Source organism: Vigna radiata, chromosome 8 (assembly GCF_000741045.1).
Source record: "Vigna radiata var. radiata cultivar VC1973A chromosome 8, Vradiata_ver6, whole genome shotgun sequence".
NCBI classification, from domain to species: Eukaryota; Viridiplantae; Streptophyta; class Magnoliopsida; order Fabales; family Fabaceae; genus Vigna; species Vigna radiata.
In genome coordinates, this window is record NC_028358.1 from 31,912,827 (window position 1) to 31,933,326 (window position 20,500).

Consider the following 20,500-nt stretch of genomic DNA (forward strand, 5'->3'; position numbering starts at 1 on the left):
TCTCTAAAACCTTGCCCTAACTTTGTGCTCTGCCTTCTCTCTACATTTCCAACACTTTGAACCGTACTCTTAACTGCTTTCTAATATTATTTATGGTGACTCCTTTATTATATTATATATCTTTATAATATAATTAGAATGTCACATATAGCAAGTAGAAGTGAATATGCTTTGGGTAATGTTTGTTTTTTTAGTTTGATGGATATACATAATATAAGATTATTTTACATAGCTCATAGTCTAATGATTGTTTTTGTAAAAGTTGTGATGTTTATAAAGTCTTTAAAGAACTTAATTGTGAAAATTTATGGCTAGTACTATGATTTTATATTTGTGTATGAATGAATCTCCTCTTTGTAGCTACATTTATTCTATAACTAATCATGTAATAATTTGAGATAATACTAACTTATATTTTCTACGAGTGTTACGATACTAGGTAATAAATGATAAATGATGTTTGTTATTTTTCATTTTTCACTTTTTATGATAAATGCACAAATTAATTAAAAACAAGTGTAATGGAAGAAAAATATTATCTTAAATTTAAAATAATAAATTTTGTACACTTACAATGAATGAAAAAATAATAAATTGAAAACAAACCTTAATGTGAAATAAAATAAAGTTGTTTAAACGCAAACAAATAATAAGACTACAAAAACACTTTATGATTGATAAATATAATATATTTTATTTAATATGTTGATTTCTAAAAAAAAATTTAAGGTTAAATATATTTTAAGATCTCTGTTGTAAAATTGAATTAAATTTTATTAATTAGTGTAATGTTAAAAAATTATTTATATAACAAACGAAATTATTATACTCTCTGTACATAAGATAAGTGAGAACCCCATTTGTTAAATTCACAAATTTTTAAATCTATTTAGTTACGATTACTAAATTCATTTAATAACAAAGTTTTATAATAAAATATATTAAAAATAGAAATCAAGACAAAATTTAATTTTTATATAAAAATGATCCAAATGTTTATCAATAAAAAACAAATATTATCATACATATAACAAGTTTTTAGAATTTAACAATAATGAATATATTTAAAATAAGTTTTAATTAATTAACCGTATAAAAAAAAATCTATACACTCATAAATTATACCTGATTATTTATGGAGCAATCGTACAAAAAAGTTGTTACAGACACTTCTCATGGCAACGACCTTAAAAATGTTGCACAGCAAAATTTGTTGAACTATTAAAATTTGTGGTATGATTTCGAAAAGAAAAAATAAATAAAAAACAGATAAATATATCTTTTCTAAAATGATTTAAATTTTCGTTGAATGATAAATAAATTATACACAGGTTCTAATGAATTGAGTCTTCCTTCCAATATTCAAAAATTAATCTGTTTTGAAAAAGCAAATAACTTAATTATAATTTTTTTACCGTTCGAGTTGCAGGCGCACGAAGGGATCACCCTCTCTCAGGCCCTCCATCGTTTACTGAATGTATTATGTAAGCTTTTTCGATGCTTATCCCACAACGCAACTCTTTCTTTCTTTCTCTTTCTCTCTCTGTCAACTTTCCAACACTAATCGCCGCTGGCCGCCGCAGCAATCTCAATCTCCGACTAATTCCACCGCCACGGCCCGTAACACGTTCAACTCACTTGCAATTCAATTCCTCTTTCGGATAGGGTTTGTTTTTGTCTCCTCGTGCTTCGCGCTACTGCTCAGTTAGGGTTCCTCTTCGAATGGATCACGCGCGATCGACCAACGGCGAGGACAATGCGGCGGGAATTCCGGACGACTTACGGTGCAAGAGGTCCGACGGAAAGCAGTGGCGGTGCACGGCCATGTCGATGCCGGATAAGACGGTGTGCGAGAAGCACTACATCCAGGCTAAGAAGCGCGCTGCGAATTCCGCAATGAGGGCCAACCTCAAGAAAGCCAAGAGGAAGTCGCAGTCGCTGAACGAGTCTGATGTTTATTTGGAGAGTAAGAGCGACGATTTCGACGTTCCTCTCTCTGCTATAAGCCTTTCGCAGAAGAAGCTCTCGAAGAATCAGTTTCGTTACACGCCCGAGCGTGACGCTCGAAGAGCCTCCTCTGCGAGACATGCTCATGACGAGGTGGATGTGGATGTTGATGCTGATGCGGATGCAGATGTAGATGCAGATGTGGATGTGGATGTGGATGCGGATGCGGATGCTGATGTGGCGCTCTATGAAGAAGACAATTGGGTCTCCTATGATTCCCCGCCGGACTCCTCGCTCAAGAGATCGCGAAGGAGCTTGGATGCTAATGCCACCACTGTGAGTTCATTTCTGGTTCTGTTTGGGTAGGTGATTTTGATGCAAGCGTAGTGTACTGTGCTGAATTTGGAAGGTTGTGTTGTGTAGCAGGAATATTCCGACGGAACCTCTGGTTCTTCTGAAGACACCGGCGGGCAGACTTGTCATCAGTGCCGGAGGAATGACAGAGATAGAGTTACTTGGTGCTTAAAATGTGACCGGAGGGGATACTGTGATAGCTGTATATCAGCATGGTGAGCATGGAATTTTAGTAATGATAATAACTCTTTCAGTTGGGTTGTTATTTTAAGTTATGGTTTGCTTGTTTTTAGGTACTCGGACATTTCGTTGGATGATGTACAGAGGATATGTCCTGCTTGCCGCGGTATATGTAATTGCAAGACTTGCTTGCGGAGTGATAATTCTATCAAGGTCTTTTGTTTGTTACAAATTTAGATTTCGTTTGAATAAGTTTCTCATTAACACTCATGAAAGAAGACCATTAGCTACTAAAATGAGATGATCTTCTTCTGTTAGCTCAAATTTACTTATGCATTTTAACTTTTGGAAAAGTAAAATAAGAGAACTTCTACGAAAGTTAAGTGCAAAAGTTTATTTTAGCTTATAAGAGAAGCTCCGTTCAACTTACCTTCTTATTTCCTTCTCCTAAATGTGCTTATGGGGACTTTTACTATCCAAGTAGGACCTTATTTGGTGAGGCCTGCCTTTTGAAGTTTTAGCATGTGTAAATTTTTTCACTGTTAGTGATTTTCTGTTTTTGATGGGATTAAGGTTCGGATACGCGAGATACCTGTTCTGGATAAGTTACAGTATCTCCATGTGTTGCTATCTTCGGTGCTTCCGGTGGTAAAACAGATCCATCGTGAACAATGTTTTGAAGTTGAACTTGAAAAGAAGTTGCGTGGTAAGTCCCATTTTAAGGTTTATTTGGTTTTTTGCAGCTTTGTGCCGTTAGTGGTGATTGGTTGTCTATGTTGTTTTTCTTTGTGTGGTGATGAGCATTTGCTGACGTTATAAAAGTGTTTTCTCTCAGGGGCTGAAATAGATCTTCCGAGAATAAAATTCAACACAGATGAGCAGATGTGCTGGTACATTTGTAACAAATTTTGTAGAATGGTTGATTTTAGTGGGTGCTGACGCATCAAGCACCTGTTCCTTATTAACAAGTCATTATTTATTTTGATTTGTTTTCTTGCAGCAATTTCTGTAGGATACCTATTACTGATTATCATCGACGGTGTCCAAATTGCTCATATGATTTGTGCCTTAATTGCTGTCGAGATCTTCGAGAAGCAACAGCAGATCACAATAAAGAACCTCAGACAGAGCTAGCTAAAACTTGTGATCAAAATATATTAAGTAAATTTCCCCATTGGAGATCCAACGACAATGGAAGTATTCCATGCCCCCCTAAGGAGTACGGTGGCTGTGGTCATTCTTCATTAAACTTAAGCCGAATTTTCAAGATGAATTGGGTAGCAAAGTTGGTGAAAAATGTAGAGGAAATGGTTAGTGGCTGCAGAATTGGTGATGTCGATGGTCCACCAGAAACTGGACAGAGTGATCTCAGACTGTGCCAGTGTTCTCATAGAGAAGCCAGTGATGATAATTATCTTTTTTGTCCAGCATCTGACGATATCAAAACTGGTGGGATTGGAAAATTTAGAAAGCATTGGAAAACTGGCGAGCCCATTATTGTTAAGAAAGTATTTGACGGGTCATCCATTTCAAGCTGGGATCCAATGGTCATATGGAGGGGGGTTCAAGAGACAACAGATGAAAACGCAAAAGATGAAAACAGGATGGTTAAGGCCATAGATTGCTTAGATGGATCTGAGGTACACATATCTTTACCTCTTGTCTTTTTGGTGATTGAGATTGTATTGGTTTTATGTTGAACTCTGTTTTGGCTTCATCATTTTTTTTTTTTCTAATTTTAATCACTCTGCTATGTCTGTATTTTATTATTTTTATATTGACAGATTGATATCGAGCTTGCTCAGTTCATGAAAGGATACTTCGAAGGGCGTGTTCATGAAAATGGTTGGCCACAGTTATTAAAATTGAAGGATTGGCCTTCACCTAGTGCATCTGAAGAATTTCTATTGTATCAAAGACCCGAGTTTATCAGCAAACTACCTTTACTTCAGTATATTCACTCCAAGTGGGGCCTTCTCAATGTTGCAGCTAAATTGCCTCATTACTCCTTGCAGAATGACGTAGGACCCAAGATATATATAGCTTATGGAATTAGCGATGAACTTGGAAGAGGTGATTCAGTGACAAATCTCCACTTCAATATTCGTGACATGGTATTGTACTTTATCCTCGTTACATCTCGATAAACTTTGTTCTAATTTAATTTTAATGTTATTGACAAAATCAATTTGATGCTTCATTGTTGATTTATGTTTACTGACAATTTATAATGTCAATTTGAATTCAACTGTCTAAACATGTGGATTGTTTACCTAAGCACTACTACATGCCGTGCATTCATGTTTAATAATTTGAAGTTCTCTTTCTCTCTATCTCTCTCCCTAATCTCTGTGTTATATATTTTCTAGAGTTTATTAATGGAATTTTGATTTGTTTGAAGTAATAAATAATTAATTTATTGAGTTTCAACAGGTGTACCTTTTGGTTCATACAAATGAAGTAAAGTTAAAGGACTGGCAGAGAACTAAAATTGAAATTATGCAAAATGCTAAAGCTGATGAGGAATCTGAGGCGAAAGAGTCACATGGAGATCCTCAAATATTTTCAAGGGGGAGTTCACTTGATTCATCACTTGGTACAAAAAGTAGTGTACTTGACATGGATTCAAACCAGAATAAGTCAATTATGGATCAAGAATTTGAAATTTATTCTAGTGCTGAAGGTGATATGGTCAATTGTAAGGTCCTGTCTACACAAAATGGAGATGTCTCTGAGAAAACCCATCCTGGAGTTCTTTGGGATGTTTTTCGTCGGCAGGATGTTCCAATATTGACTAAATATCTGAAAATACATTGGAAGGAATTGGGGAAGTCAGATGATGGGGGAAATGAATTTGTAAGTCTTTTAAAAAAATCATTTTAAATTACATTGCTTATCCTTTTTTATTTGTTAAGTAACTTGTTTTGTTTTTTCTTATTTCTGATGGTACTCTCCGGATTCAAGGTTGCATGGCCTCTATATGGTGGAGCTATTTTTCTCGACAAACACCATAAAAGAAAGTTGAAGGAAGAATTTGGTAAGATCTTATGTTTTTCTTTGTTTGTTTTTCTCAAATATTAGGGTAGAATAGAATGATTTTATTGCTAAGAGTACATAAGACATATATACAAGATTGGAAAACTAATTTAGGAGATATGATAACAGCACTTAATGTAATTACATCCTTCTGATTTAGGGATATAATCAGATCCCTATGATTGAGGAATATTAAAGTTATAAATTTTAAATATAATATTCTAAATATGGAATAGTAAAATATGATTCCTGACATTTTTTAAAATTTTCAAGAGCTGTATAGAGAAGTGGTATAAATTAGTTTGGCATAAGTGGAATTACAGAGGGCCTTGCCTTGCTCTTGGGTGCTTCGTTGTACCCACTGAGTTGACAAAATCTCGTAGCGTTTCTTATAATTATGGTATAACGAGAGCATGGAAATAGAATAAAATGATTCCCCTTTATTGGGAGTTTAAGATTTTTTTTAGAAGTGGATATGAGGAGAACAATTCCTCTCATTCCCCTAGTGCTATATTTAGAAGTTTAAGGATGTTTTGTTGATGAGAGGGAGGAAGATATGGTCAGAAATCGTCAATTTAATATTTTAATCTAAGGAAATGCGTGAAGTTCTTGTCCTAGTTTTGTAGGTAAATGGAATGAGAAGGTTTAATTGTTTCCCCTCATCAATTTTCTTAACAGAGGTCGAAGTCAAGTTTTTGGAAAGATGTCTCTAAGAAAGGGTTACCTTTGATGGGTTGACTAGAAAGGCTGAGTGAAGTGTCTTACTGTGCAAATTACCAAGATTACCTATAGAGGGTTGAGTCCCCAAATCAACTGTAGATAAGGCCCGAGGTAGGATCAGGTTGCATACTATACTATGACGAGGATGAAATCTTATTAAGTAGAGACCACACCTTAATAAAGATTTGCTTCTTTTTGGAATGAAGGGGAGGGTGGTTAGAATTGCCTTGTATTTAAAAACATGCAATTTACTATTTTACCCTATAAATCCAGTCACTTAAATTGTTAGTTTTGCATGTTGAAATTTTACACAGCCTTTTTTTTTTTTTTTCTGTATAAATTTACTGGTTTAAGAAAAGATAATAAACACTTCTATAAGGCCTAAATGTAGGTATGAGCAATTTTCTCACGTATAACGTTAAAGTGTTTATTATTGGAAATTTACCGATGTGCTTCATTAAGCGTAGTCCTAGAAATTTCTGAAAAAAAGTTATTTATCTGTTTTTAATTTGATTATTATTTTCCAAAATAGGAGTGGAGCCTTGGTCATTTGAACAGAATTTGGGGGAAGCTATATTTGTTCCTGCTGGTTGCCCTTTCCAAGCAAGGAATGTTCAAGTGAGTTCATTTACATCATTATTTCACTTACATACTAAATAGTTACTAAATTGATGACCTTCATAGTTTTATATCCTACACATACAACGGAATTTTTATCTGATAAAGGGTATAGAAGTATTAATATAATCTAGTTTTTATGAACATTTAATCTACTGAATTACCGAGTTCTTGTTCTATGGCTGACAGTGCCATAACTCAAGTGATTTGAAATATATGGTAAACGATATTTGCTTCATTGTTTGGTTTCTACTTGGGCTAGTTTATTACAAAAAATTATGGCATTGGTTGATCCATGACTAAAATTGTTTTTATAAGCTGCTTGAATTAAATTTATATTGCATTTTGTATGTGAAGTGGAATGCTTATATATGTGTGGGTTTTAGCCTATAAATTCATTACAACCCAGATCTGCCAGTTATCACTGAATATTAAATTTGATAATTAAAGTGGATATTCTTGTGTTTAATGGAAACAAAATGAATTCTCATCGTCGAATCTGACTATGTGCGTTATCTCTATATTTTAGTCGAATGTTCAGCTGGGCCTTGATTTCTTATCTCCGGAAAGCCTAGGCGATGCTGTACGATTGACAGAGGAAATTCGCTTTCTACCGATTGAACATGAATCAAAAGTTCAAGTATTGGAGGTGATTATTAGCTTTCCTCCTTAGTTATCACTTGCTTATATCTTATTTTCTCCTTTTAAAATGCTTGATTTATATACTGTTTTTGTTGACCAGTTGGTGTTGGCGTGTACTTGGAAATTTATGCAGGTGGGGAAGATATCTCTCTATGCGGCAAGTTCTGCCATCAAAGAAGTTCAGAAACTTGTACTTGACCAAAAGTATGTAAATTTCGCACTTGTCTTTGTCGATTGCATTAATTTTCTCTCTCTCTTTCTCCCATGGAAATAAGTTGTTTTGGTTGACTGAGTTCTTAATCCCTTGGCTTTATGTTTCCTTCTGCATGGAATTTGGAATGGATCAATTGACCTGTTAGGTCTCCTCCAAGGTCAACCATAGATAGAATATAGTGTTTCTTTTCTTATTAGTTGATTTATTGTGAAAATTAATTATCCAAAGTCAACATCTTATTGCTACCTAAAATAGTGAGACGGCTTACCTGTTGTTTTGCCAGACTTGGCGCCGAGATTGGATATGGAGACCCTAATTTGACAGCAATGGTTTCTGAGAATTATGAGAAGATGGTTAAGCGGAGGCAGATTACTTGTGCTTGACCGTCCACTTACGGTTTGGTCAATGAGTTGGGAAACGGGGGACTTATGTACATTAGTTGTATTTGAGCAATATTTTATGGGTTAGTATGTTTCAATGTAGTTTTGATCACAAATACCTAGGTAATCATTTAAATGTGTATAATAGTTACAGCTGTTAGAGAATCATCATATAGTGACAAACTTCTAATCTGTATTTTATTTCAAAAAGTGGAAAAGAAACGTGTAATATATAAAGTTAAAACTTATTTGTCAGTCCTATTTATTAAATTAAGAAATGCTTGGGTTCTGCTGAAGCAGATGCCCCACAATGTTTGGTTTTCTAGCCATGCAATTCAATAACATGGTTTTGGAAACAAAGCATCTATAAGGTCCGACCTAAGGGAAGCTTTTTGGTCTAGGCTTCTGCCCTTATTTCCTATTGAAGCTTCGTTTTGAATCACTAAATTGTGAGGCTAAATGAATTAGCAATCCTATAGAAATCTGACTTCAATCCTGGCCAATCTGATTCGGGTGCTTGAGCATTTAAAGTAAAAAGCCTACCACCACGAGCGCAGCAGACGGAGACATTGTGTCGCCTAAACGAGGGGCTCTCAACTCTGAACTCCAGTTCGTAGTATTTGGCATTTCTGACAGAATCCTCCCTCAAACTTGATTTTATCAATGTGCCTTTCACCTCAGGGTGTTGCCCTGATCCTGTTATGCTTCGAACCACTGCTTCACCTACCTCATCGGGCCCTCCAAATGCTTCAATCCTAGTGAAAAGGTTAGATATGCAAGCTGTCAATCTTCCTTTTCTTAATAATTAGTATACTTATGAAAAAAGAGAATATCACATGAGACAGGTAATTCATGATTGGCAAACTATTGATAAATTTTGGTTTATTTTTTCAATGCGCCTCTTGACCCAACACCTTGCACTGAAAGGAAAAAGTGAAAAGTTATCCTTTTCTTTTTCAATTAATATATAATTCTTATAGTCGGTAAATAACTAATAAAGTGGAATTGAAGTGACAACTCTAAAATTTACTAGATTCTACTGCTCATACTCACGAGAAATCTGGTGCGACAGGTGAAACAATTACACTAACATTGAGTTCTCCAGTGGAACCCGGGGGACCAAATGCAACAACCGGTTCATTGATGTTAGAACGCCGCCGTACATTCAGGGGAGGAGGATCCAATGATCGTTCCATCTCTCTTTTCTTAGCAGCTCGATACAGAATTGTCTGATCTCCCACCCAATTTGCTGGGTATATGAATTCTGATCATCCAAATACATAAAAACATGAGTTTTTGTTTTCTCTTCTGTTACACAATGGATTTTTGCTTTTAATATAATGAATCTTTAATCCACATTACCAAATCCTTCCTTTGTGTCAATGCAACGGCTGTAGCCACCAATTGGATAAAGCACGTCCAGCTTCAGATTGCGACCACTTTGTGGTGACAAATCAAGAAGAAAACTGGTGATGCCTCCAAAGTTTGCACCAAAAGCCACTAGTGAAGCTGAGCCTATGCCCACAAGAAGACGCCTCTGAAATTTGGTGGCCAGTGGTGCAAATTCCTCTGCTGGAGATGGCCCTCCGTTACGATTGCCGGAACAACGTGGCACTCGAATTGGGTTCCATGTCCGAAACCTGGCTTGCACTGCCAAACCCATGTGCTGCTATTCTAAGTAACAGGGCAGTTGTGTGTGATATTGATGCCAAATTTAATTTACACCGTATATTTTGTCCCTACTACCTGGCCCCTACCAATTCCAACCTTTTCAATTTTGGGTTCCAATCACGAGAAGGATGCAATCCAAGTCGAAGACAAAATAATGAAGTGGTGGATTCCATGCTGCCATGCCAATGGTATACCTCTTATCTGCTTCATCAATCATGTGGTTCTCATTTCCCCCCTTTTACACTATTTTATTTTACATACCACTTCTCAACAACATTAACTAAATGAAGAAAAAATATTAATTTCAACTCATGAAGAAAGTAATCTTATTTTCTAAAATTTTTATGAAAAAAATTATTGGCATGGAGTTATCATATCATATTGCTGTCTTGTTCAACTATTATATTTTTAATTCTCTTTATGGTCTGTAGGGTTGTTTGCTGTGATTTTTTTTTTATATATATATAACTTATGATATATAGGATTTAAGAATTTTTTTTATACACATTTCCTACGAATTGTTTATATAAAATATAAAAGGAAGAGTCAAACTTTCTTGCGTTGGGAGGAAGGATAATTGTTGTTGACGATTTTGATATAAATATTTTTTTTTTAAATGTTAGAATGTCTTGTTATAATTTTTAAGTGAGTAAATAAATAAGATTATATAGTGTTATTAGAAATTTTTTATTAACTGTAAATTTTAATGCATGTGATTTTACTTTTATTATAAATAATGATTAGAAACAGTGATGTAATAATTGATGTTAAATAGATAATACAAATTTATGAAATTAAAAATAACTTAATGTTAATTATCTATATTAACGGAAGATATATATTTTTGTCTATCATACAATATTTTATATTATGATGAATAAGTAATTTAATAAATAAATTACATATAATATAGTAAAATTTATTCTGGTCGGATTTCAGTATGCTATCTTGAAATATTTTCACTCAAAACGAATCCTAAAACTTACTTCTCAGATTTCTCTTTTGAATTTCATATTTATACTATGTTTCTTCACACTTGTATGAGCTACTCATTTATAATTATAATTAAACAGGAGAATACATTAAATAGTGATACATGTTTTTATATATGAGCTACTCTCTAATTCCATATCCCATCATTTTTAGAATCTCATTACATTTAGGAGCAACTGAGGAACCATTAATCTTATTTCTATCTTACTACATTTTCAAATAGTTTTTACTTATTCTAAATATTTTTGTTTTTTTTTATGAATTTGTTATTAATTTTGACATGTTGAAGTGAAAAATGTAATTTTCTCAACTTAATTAAACATATGTTAATATTTTGTTATGTTTATTGTTGAGTTGGAAGTTGCTCTAAGGAAAAATTATATATGTTTTTATAAAATTTTAGGATAGATAATCTATATGAGAAAATGATTTGGTCATAAGATTTTTATTTCTATATATGGATGATGTTTTGTCTAAAAAATTATTTGAATTGTAATTGAGTTTTGGTTAATAGATGGTTGTTTTATAATATTTTAAATTGAACACTCTCACAAGAAGAGGTTGATTTAATGGTTGATTTATGTATGTTAAAGTATATAGTTTATTAAATTAAGTTATGAGCATCAATATTCGTAATAATCGAAATTCGTAAGTATGATTTATCTATAAATTAACTAAGACACAAAGGTTGTAGATAAATCTTTTGTAGTTAATAGTTATATATAAATCTTATTTATAGACATATTACTTTCGGATCTTACTTACGGATAAGTTACTTATAAATCAAATCACTTGGTAATTACATATACGTAATTTACCTATACGTAAGTAATTATCTACTGATTGATAGGTAATTTCCTACTAATATCATATTTGTTTTAATTCAATTTTATAATTTCATAATTTGATAATTATAGTTTTACAATTTTATAATTTGAGATTGCAATTATATGGAATTGATTTGATAATATTATAATTTTTAATTTTGTAATTTATAATTATATATTTTAATGATTTTTTAATTTTACAAACACACTATTTAAATAGTTTAGAACAACAATAAAAAAAAAAAGTAGTTTTTTTTTCTCTCCAAATAATCTAAAAACAATCCACTTACATAATTACTAGCATAAATTACATTTTCTCATAATATAGTTATTTTTCTATAATTTCTCCTTAGTTTATGAGTTTGAATGAAGTATATATGAAATTTAAATGATTAAAATTAAATTAAAATAAGTAAAGAATGATCTTTGAGTAAATTTTAGATTGTATTATTTAAATGTGTTTGAGAGTTGTATCTGTTAAATTGATTTTGCCTAAACATTTGAAAATGAATTTATTTAACTACACAAAATTGATTTTTTTGATATTTTTGCTTAAGTTATTTTTTAGTTAAACAAAAATAGAATAAGGATCAAAACTTTACTTTTAGTCTTATTTTCGCTCAAACAAAAGATTTTTCACTCAAACAAATATAATACTAGAACTCAACTTTTCATTCGACCAAATTTACATTAAAAGGAGACATTTTTGTTCAAGCAAACAAATTTTTGTTCAAGTTATTTTTTTTTTCTTCTAGTCTCTTTAATAAATTGAATATGAATTTTTTTTTTATAAATACAAAATGAATATGATTGATTTGTGGTTTTGTTTAAAATAGTTATATTATATGATAATGTTGAGTAATAATGATGAATTTTGGATTACACACATCAGTTTTTTTTTTTTTAATTATTGTTTAAGTTGTGCATTAAGTATTGACACTATGTTGTAGTGATGATTTTTCTTGATTTACTAATGATCTAAGTCTTATAGATTAATATAACAAATAATGAATAGTTGAGTGAAAAGTTATACACCATGAAATGTGCAAATTTTGATTATCGCGGGAGACAGTAATGGAGAATTTTCCGTAATGGGTAAAAGCCTGACGGAGCAATGTCGCGTGAAGATAGAAGGCCTATGGGTCATGAACTTTTTTTTCCGGAGAATAAGCATTGGCTAACTTTGTGCCAGCAGCCGCGGTAAGACAGAGGATGCAAGCGTTATCCGGAATGATTGGGTGTAAAGCGTCTATAGGTGGCTTTTTAAGTTCGCCGTCAAATCTCAGGGCTCAACCTTGGACAGGCAGTGGAAACTACCAAGGTGGAGTACGGTAGTCAGTGAGCTTGTAGTTTCCTCTGCCTGTTTTTTTCAGTTGGTACATTTTAACAATGTGTACCTTCATATATTATGATTCTAAGTTTTAAAGTCAAGGATATTTAAATAATTTTTATTCTCAAAACTTAAAAAAAAAAAAAAAGAAACCCTCAAATCCTTACTCACTTCTCTCATTTCTCTTAATCCTTTCTCTTTCATCTCTCTCATTCCAACCTTTTCTTTGTCATCTCTACTGTAGTCCCAATTAAAAAAAAATCAGATTCACTCGCTATTAAACAATTTCTTACAAAAAATGATTTTATAATGAGTTTTCATTTTATAACTTTTGTCTTATCTAATTTTATCTAATTTTCACAAGCATAATGACATTAGAGGAATTGGTAATTGGCCTGAAGGTTTTTTAAGAGATGACGATTCAATATCTGCAGATGATGAAATTAGAGAGGTAGTGAAGATGATGAAATTGAAGAGATCTTAAATGAGCCTTTACTTGAAGGCGGATATGCCAATGACTCAACTTTTTACAAAAGTAAATTATTTAACAGCGAGTATTTCTAATTTTTTTAAGTTGGATCTACCATAGGATGATAGAGAAAAGGTTGGAGTGAGAGAGATGAAAGAGAAAGGATTGAGAGGAATGAAAGAGGTGAGTAAGGGTTCGGGGGTTTCTTTTTTTTTAGTTTTGAGAATGAAAATTATTTAAATATCTTTAACTTTAAAACTTACATGATATATGAGGGTATTTTTGTCTACTATAATCCAATACACATTGTTAAAATGTACCAACTCAAAAACAGGCATACGTGCGTTAACAAACCTATATATATATATATATATATATATATATATATATATCATTATATGCTCTATCTATATGAAAAACTCATATTTTCAAATTAAGCATACTCTGGTAAAGTAACCAAATAGCTAACATTCCTAATTTGTCTATATGTTAATTTCTTATGGGATATATTTAATACGAGACTCTCGAAAGACTTCATCAATGTGTGGAGATATAATTTTTGTATATTTGAAAATATATTTTTATAAAATTCAAAAAATGATTTCCTTTTAGTTATTCGTGTAATAACATGCTATGACTATATTATGTAGATGAACATATATAGTTATATAACTACATGAACAATGTGTGAAAGACAATCAATACTTTATTTTGATTTTTTCTTTTTGCAAATAGTTGTATTTATATACTTTTTTTATATATGTTTAAGTTATCTTTTGAAAGACATTTTTCTTTATGCAGACGTTGTAAATAGTTTTTTTAGGGAGTTTCATAAATATTTTTCAAAGACCTTTGTGTCATGGGAACTTCGTAATCATAATTTTTAAAATTTATTTCTAAATCTTATTCCTCTGTCACTTCTTACTAAATTTACACACACAGATTTAATTGTTTCTCTAATTATAATTAAAAGCTATCCACAAAATGTAATTAAAGATCATTTTTGTAAGTTTTTGATAAGCACATTATAATCCAAATTGAATAAATAATATGTAATTCTATTTCGCATGTTATAATCATATGCTAAAAAGTATTGTTAAAATACGAGGATCCTATTTGATAGAACTCTACTTAAAAATTTTAAAAGTGATTTGCTGGCAACATTTTTTTCTTTCTCAAATAATCATTAACAACTCCTTTTAGTAATAAAATATTATATTTAAATGATGATAATAAATATAAATAACTTCTTAGAATATACTAGTAATATATTTATTTATATACTAATAAGTATAACAAGTAATAAAGATGTCAAAAATTCATCATACTTCAGTCAAAATAAAACTTCTGTGTGTACCAAATACTAATCTTTTCCATTTAAAAAATCACATGCAGGTAAAATATACATTAAAAAAACAACATTAATTTTGTTCAGAAAAATAAAAATAAAAAATGGTGGAGAGGGATGGAGAGAAAGGTATGAAGTAATATAAGTAGTGTGATAAAAGAGAGATTAAAAAATGTATTATAAAAGTTTTTCAGAAATTGACATTATCCTTAATGAGCACAAATTTTATCCACTGTCCACGATTCAATGCATCTTCCTCTTTAGAAAGACACTCGTTTCATTTTGTAGCACCCTTTCAAATGCTACTTGTTGCTGAAAATGATTCAAACCCTGCGTTCTTACTTGACCAGTTTCTCCAAACCTCATCCGCTGCACCGTTTTCTGCTTGCTGACCACCACCGTAAAAGTTTCCATGCGCACCGCCGCCGCCGCCTCCGCCGCCACCACCTCCTATTCCCAAAAAGTCCAAAGTCATCACATCCTCACTTCCTTTACTTCCACCGACGTTAATAGCACCACTTGAACCTCCATTTGTTGCACCTCCACTACTGCTTCTGTTGCTTTGCTCTATGATCTTTGATAAAGCCTTGCTTTGGTCCAAGATAGCGTTGAACATGTCCACACCGTTCATTCCAACGCTCCCTCCACTCATCCCATTTCCGCCGAAACCGTTATACTGAGCGGAGATGCTAACGTTGGGATCCTGTTGGCCACTGTGCATGTACTGGTTCATGAAGGATTGTCCATTCGGCTGCTGCTGCTGCTGCTGCAGCACCCCAAACGACGGCGGTGCCATGTTTGTGGTAAAAGTTTTATCCGTCACTGTTGCTCCCATTTGCGCAGCTTTTTGCAGCAGTGCGGTGGCTGACATGTGTTGGGACCCTGCAGCCAGGTGGAGCCCGTTTTCCTCGAATATGTTTGAACTTAGTTGGAGAGACGGTGAAGAGGTTGACGAGAGGCTTCTGGAGAACACTGTTCCTGCCATGGTAGTGTTGGAGTTGAAGGGTTTTGGTGCAGGCATTGGCATTAGCTCGTGTGGGAGTGACAGTGGGTGCTTGTGTTCAGCATGGTTGAACTCCGAGGTGCCACCGATTTGTTGTGGGTTGGGAACAACGTTGGTGTTGATTGGTAACGAGGAAACAAGGTTCGGAATCTGTTGACATTGCAAGTTTGTACCTATCTTTGGTAATTGTCCTTCGTTGCCTTTGTTGTTCTCTTCAGCTAGTGCGTCACAGAAAGCTCTGTGTGTAATGAAACTGTCTCTTCTGCAAAGAAAAAACGAATATTCGAAGGATTCAGTGTAAGTAATTCATAACGCATGACTAAAAGAAAATCAAATAGAGAGAATTTTGACAAGCTGCATATAAATAATGCCAAGTAGGTTGTTCATGAAAACCATGCATGGTTATTATTATTATCAAATATAAAAAGAGCCTTAGCCCGGGAATCTTTGACAGTCAAATAAATTTTATATATATGTTTATGTATTTACAGTGACTTATTCTTCTTGACTATATACAAAGACTTAGGTTCTGGTACTTCTACACATCATGCAAAAGTGTATATAAATGCTATTGCTAATTATTATTGACCATTGATGAAGGGCTGCGTGTGTATATATGTATATATATATATATGATAGAGAAAGGTTTACGAAAACTAGAGACAAAAGTTCAAAACAGATAAAAGCAACCTAACAAAGGTTTACGAAAAAAAATCAAAGGTAGAAAGTAAGGAGTTGATTGTTTAAGTCAACAAGGGTGTGTGTGGTCAAGGAAAGACCCCATGTAACATTTTATTTTCCTTTATTTATATAGTACTGGTACTGCATGAAACTTATGCACGGAAAGCATGGTGAATTATATAGCTGAGTCAAATTTCAAACATACATATTCATAGTAGAATATAATAAAAAAGAAGAATATGATATATGACGTAGATGATGAACCTTGAAAAAATAGTACCACAGTCACATTTGTATTCCCTTGTACCACAGATTTTTGAGTGGGCTTTCCAGTCAGACTGAACAGCGTATTTCTTTGAGCACTTATCACATTTCCACTTCTTCTCGCCGTGCTTTCTGCAGAAGTGCTTTTTAATGCCGGTGAGATCACCGAGAGCTCTTGCAGGGTTGTGGTGGACACACGAAGGTTCTGGACAAACATAAACCCTCTTTCGAACCTCTGTGCTTGTTCTCTGCTTAAGCTTCCATGGCAAGTTGTGGCCTCGCCGGTGCAACTGAAGGTTTTGATCTCTTTGAAACCCTTTGTTGCAGATTTCACATATGAACCGGTTTGTGGCCATTAGTGTGTTTGGTGATAAAGCTATTACTTCAGCACTTGGATCTGCACACACGTCAGTGCCAAAATGGTAATTAAACTATGTACAACTCTATATGCAGACATATCTATCTTTCTCTTAGTAGTATAGCTTAATGTGCAATTATATGTGCACCCAAAGCAAGATAATGATAATTATTATTCAAGTTGTTTCAATGGATATTTAATTAGGGGTGAAGAAAGTGACAAAAAACTAGCAAGTGATGAGGTATAATTTGTAATAATAATGGAGTTGAAGAAGAAGAATGCAACATCTGATTCTTGGTTCACACGAAGATGAGAAGAATGGAAAGAGAAAGATAGAATATAATTTAAACTAAAGCAACAAAACTCCAAGAACTCTCTCTCCTTGTCTCTTCCACACCCTTTCATTCTTTTTTTGACGCATCCATATACAGACACAAGAAAACAAACACATAAGAATACTCAAACACATGGAGAGCAAGAGTTATTTGAGATATAAAAGCATGTATATATGGTCCTTTTATCTTGAAACTATTCTGAAACAAAAAAAACAAACGAAACAAGTAGTCAAGCAAAGTCAACAGTGAACAGCAATGATTGTAAAGCCCTTCAAGGCAATAATTGAGTTAGTTTCTTCGACTACTAATTACTCACCAATAATTCTTCATTTGGGTTATCAAATTCTGCCTTAAAACATACCCAGATCCTTCTCACCCGTTTCAAAGAAGCTGACTTCTAACAGATCAATATCTTAATTAATCATGTCATCGTCCAGAAATTTGATGTTCACCTTTTGTGGGATATCATTTTCTTAATTTCATTATATAAAAGCCCTTTTTTAGTAAAATATACAGACAAACTATTATTTCATTTTTAAAATCAACGACTGGTGAAGATTTTTTCCACGATATAAATACCAGAATAATTCTTTGTTATATAGCATGCGCAGGACATAGATGACAAGATTCATCTATGGCTGCAGCAGCTTTAATTTGACCATCCATTTTTTAAAACTGAAAACCCAATTATTAGAAAATGTTACTTAAACTAGTAAAGGTGAGAAAGCAAGAGAAGAAGAAGAAGAAAACAAAGAATCGTGAATATTGATGTAAGTAGGACCTGAAAAGAGTAAACTTTATTCTGAGATGGCTGTTGAAAAAGTTATACCTGGATTTCCTGGTAGGCTCCTTTTCTTCTTAACAGGTGCAGGTGGTTGTGAATTTGTGTTGGAAGCATTGCTGTTATTTGTTGTTGTGGTTGAAGTAAGAGAATGTGGACTATGGAACTGAGCGAGGATCTCAGGTTGCTGCTTAACTGCTGCATCTTCTCTGGTATTTTCTGTAGAGAAGCTCCCACTATCACAACTTGTGATGTTTGACATTGAAGTTAGCCAGCCAAAGAAAAGGGAAGAAGAATCTATTCAAAAATATTCCCTTACTTAATTTACAAACAACTGTTAGTTTGTTTGTTTCACTCAACTTGTTGCAGCAGCAGCAGCAGCTCTCTAGCTAGCTAGCTGCAGCAAGATGAATTTCTTCAGAAAAACTAAGAAAAAAAAGAGGAAATTGAGACAGAAAAGGTGGGATTTGTGCAACTAGAGGAAGACAAAAACCAGGAAACTCTCCTCCTTTTATGGTGTGGAGACGAGGGTGTTTGCTGCCACAACAATACAAGAAACCACGCTTTGGATTTGCATTGTAATAAAATATATTATACTTCTTTTAGCCACTCTTCTTTCTAGCTATATATATATATATATATATATATATATATATATATATATATATATATATATATATATATATGCCCCTACTCTTCCTTCATATTAATAAAAAGCCCTTCACTTTTTTTCTTTTCTTTTTCTCACTTACTTAAAACATACTCATTCTATTTTATTAATTCAAAACAATATTTCTATACCATTTTATGCTCTTCAAAATGGTTTTAGTATCGTTTTTGTTAATAATTATGTAAGTTTATATTAATATTGGCAAAACTGGTGGATTGTGATAAAATTGTCCATTTAATAAATTTACAAGACTTAAATATCTAATTTTTCATAATTAAGAAAATTATTTCTCAGTATAAGCTTCCTCTTCCATATACATTTAGTTTGAGAATATATTAATACAAGAGACAGAACAAATATCGTGTTTTATAATTACAAGCATTATCTTTAATTTGAATCTTATAAATAAGCCAAGGGAATATTATATATGCATTATAATTAAAAATAGGTGATGATAACTATTATAACAATAATTTATACTACCACTTATTTTATACATATATTAGAAATAATAAGAACAATAATAAGTTTGATATTTTTGTTATAACCATCTCAAAAATCAAATTAATTATAACTTTTATCTGGTAATGCTAACTTATTTTTTTGTACTCATAATGCATAGTCGTTAAATTTGTATTAATTACTTTTAAAGCCGTATTCTATATAATTTATTACTCATATATATAATGTTATTTTTTACATTATTAGTTTGTAAAACTTAAATTAAATCTTTAATATGTTAATTAACAAAGATGACTTTAACTTATTTTTCCTAAATCAAGGAATCAAATTGTGTTTTCTTTTTCAAATTCCACCAACTCCAGAGTATCAATGTGTAGCGATGACATGGCAGTGACCATATACTTATACTTATCAATATAAAATTTATGTCTAATCTCAGAAATATAAGTATTTATCTAAATACTTATTAAAAATAATTTATAAAAAAAATATGATAAAGAATCTAATACGAAGTGGTACATATTTACATTTTTTTAATATCGATCATCAAATAATAAATTATAATCACATAAATTTTAAAATAGAATCTTAATAATTTGAAAACAAAAATAAATATATACATATTTAAGTTTAAAAATTAAATATTAGACATTCACATATTTATATCCATCGATTTAAATATTTCTCGTTACTTGAATAATCCATGTATATAGAATTTTATAAGTGAAGAAGATGAATGAGAAATTGATTGTGAAAAGTGTATGAAAAGTTGTGCTAGTATGGTGAAGTAAACTTTATTCAGAATTGCTATAAGTAGATGATTCCCATACTTTAAATTTTTGTTTTGTTGAAATAGTAAATTCTACTCTATAAACTGTATGGGAAAAAGAGAGAATATTTGCAAATATTCCTTAATAATAATAATAATAATAATAATAATTAATAAGGGTATTGTGGGAAGTTCACTTATGGTAGTCTTTTAAAAGTTTAATTTATGTGACAATACTAGAAGACAAGGGCTTCAAGTTGGAAAGTTTGTCATTTTCTGAGGATATTTTAAAGTGAATAGATTTGTTCCGAAAACACCCCTGTTCTTTAAAGGAAATAACAGAAGTGGCACTATGAGTAAGACTCAGCCGCCTAGAGTTTGTAGTTACCGATTTAACCTTACCCCGTCACGGGTTGATTCTCATCGAATCATTCTCGAAAATGACCCC

At 32.4% G+C, this 20,500-nt stretch overlaps 3 protein-coding genes across 8 annotated transcripts; 1 reads left to right on the plus strand and 2 right to left on the minus strand.

Annotated features, from left to right (window-relative positions):
* Positions 1-1,375: 1,375 nt before the first annotated feature.
* LOC106772037 (lysine-specific demethylase JMJ25) lies at positions 1,376-8,346 on the plus strand. 6 transcript variants are annotated; one of them, XM_022785173.1, is made up of 15 exons: positions 1,376-1,484; positions 1,584-2,283; positions 2,371-2,516; positions 2,595-2,694; positions 3,055-3,187; positions 3,317-3,371; positions 3,482-4,121; positions 4,266-4,595; positions 4,915-5,337; positions 5,446-5,518; positions 6,770-6,855; positions 7,385-7,504; positions 7,598-7,701; positions 7,857-7,868; positions 7,995-8,346. In XM_022785173.1, the coding sequence occupies exons 2-15, from the start codon at positions 1,723-1,725 to the stop codon at positions 8,092-8,094; spliced, it is 2,883 nt and encodes a 960-aa protein (XP_022640894.1). In that variant the 5' UTR covers positions 1,376-1,484; positions 1,584-1,722; the 3' UTR covers positions 8,095-8,346. The 6 variants fall into 6 exon arrangements, with proteins under 6 accessions (XP_022640894.1, XP_022640897.1, XP_022640895.1 ...); XM_022785176.1 differs by lacking the exon at positions 1,376-1,484 and having other exon boundaries at positions 1,491-2,283; positions 7,631-7,701; XM_022785174.1 differs by lacking the exon at positions 1,376-1,484 and having other exon boundaries at positions 1,491-2,283; positions 2,374-2,516.
* Positions 8,347-8,377: 31 nt separating this feature from the next.
* LOC106772038 (psbP domain-containing protein 7, chloroplastic) lies at positions 8,378-9,754 on the minus strand. The gene is made up of 3 exons (XM_014658178.2): positions 9,454-9,754; positions 9,145-9,355; positions 8,378-8,846 (listed from the first exon to the last, which is right to left on the minus strand). Exons 1-3 carry the CDS (start codon positions 9,752-9,754, stop codon positions 8,534-8,536), a joined length of 825 nt encoding a protein of 274 aa, XP_014513664.1. The 3' UTR covers positions 8,378-8,533.
* Positions 9,755-14,861: 5,107 nt separating this feature from the next.
* LOC106772342 (protein indeterminate-domain 2) lies at positions 14,862-18,737 on the minus strand. The gene is made up of 3 exons (XM_014658709.2): positions 18,200-18,737; positions 16,678-17,074; positions 14,862-15,994 (listed from the first exon to the last, which is right to left on the minus strand). The coding sequence occupies exons 1-3, from the start codon at positions 18,411-18,413 to the stop codon at positions 15,025-15,027; spliced, it is 1,581 nt and encodes a 526-aa protein (XP_014514195.1). The 5' UTR covers positions 18,414-18,737; the 3' UTR covers positions 14,862-15,024.
* Positions 18,738-20,500: the final 1,763 nt, after the last annotated feature.

Bases quoted from the DNA above. Each gene is read 5' to 3' on its own strand.
- LOC106772037 (XM_022785173.1), top strand. From the start codon at position 1,723: ATGGATCACGCGCGATCGACCAACGGCGAGGACAATGCGGCGGGAATT. The intron at 2,284-2,370 runs GTGAGTTCATTT...TGTGTTGTGTAG, and splicing joins TGGATGCTAATGCCACCACT to CAGGAATATTCCGACGGAAC. The intron at 4,596-4,914 runs GTATTGTACTTT...GAGTTTCAACAG, and splicing joins ACTTCAATATTCGTGACATG to GTGTACCTTTTGGTTCATAC.
- LOC106772038 (XM_014658178.2), bottom strand. From the start codon at position 9,754: ATGGGTTTGGCAGTGCAAGCCAGGTTTCGGACATGGAACCCAATTCGA. The intron at 9,356-9,453 runs GTAATGTGGATT...TTGGATGATCAG, and splicing joins TGACACAAAGGAAGGATTTG to AATTCATATACCCAGCAAAT. The intron at 8,847-9,144 runs GTGAGTATGAGC...CCTTTTCACTAG, and splicing joins CCTGTCGCACCAGATTTCTC to GATTGAAGCATTTGGAGGGC.
- LOC106772342 (XM_014658709.2), bottom strand. From the start codon at position 18,413: ATGTCAAACATCACAAGTTGTGATAGTGGGAGCTTCTCTACAGAAAAT. The intron at 17,075-18,199 runs GTATAACTTTTT...ACGTGTGTGCAG, and splicing joins GAGCCTACCAGGAAATCCAG to ATCCAAGTGCTGAAGTAATA. The intron at 15,995-16,677 runs GTTCATCATCTA...TTTTCTTTGCAG, and splicing joins TGTGGTACTATTTTTTCAAG to AAGAGACAGTTTCATTACAC.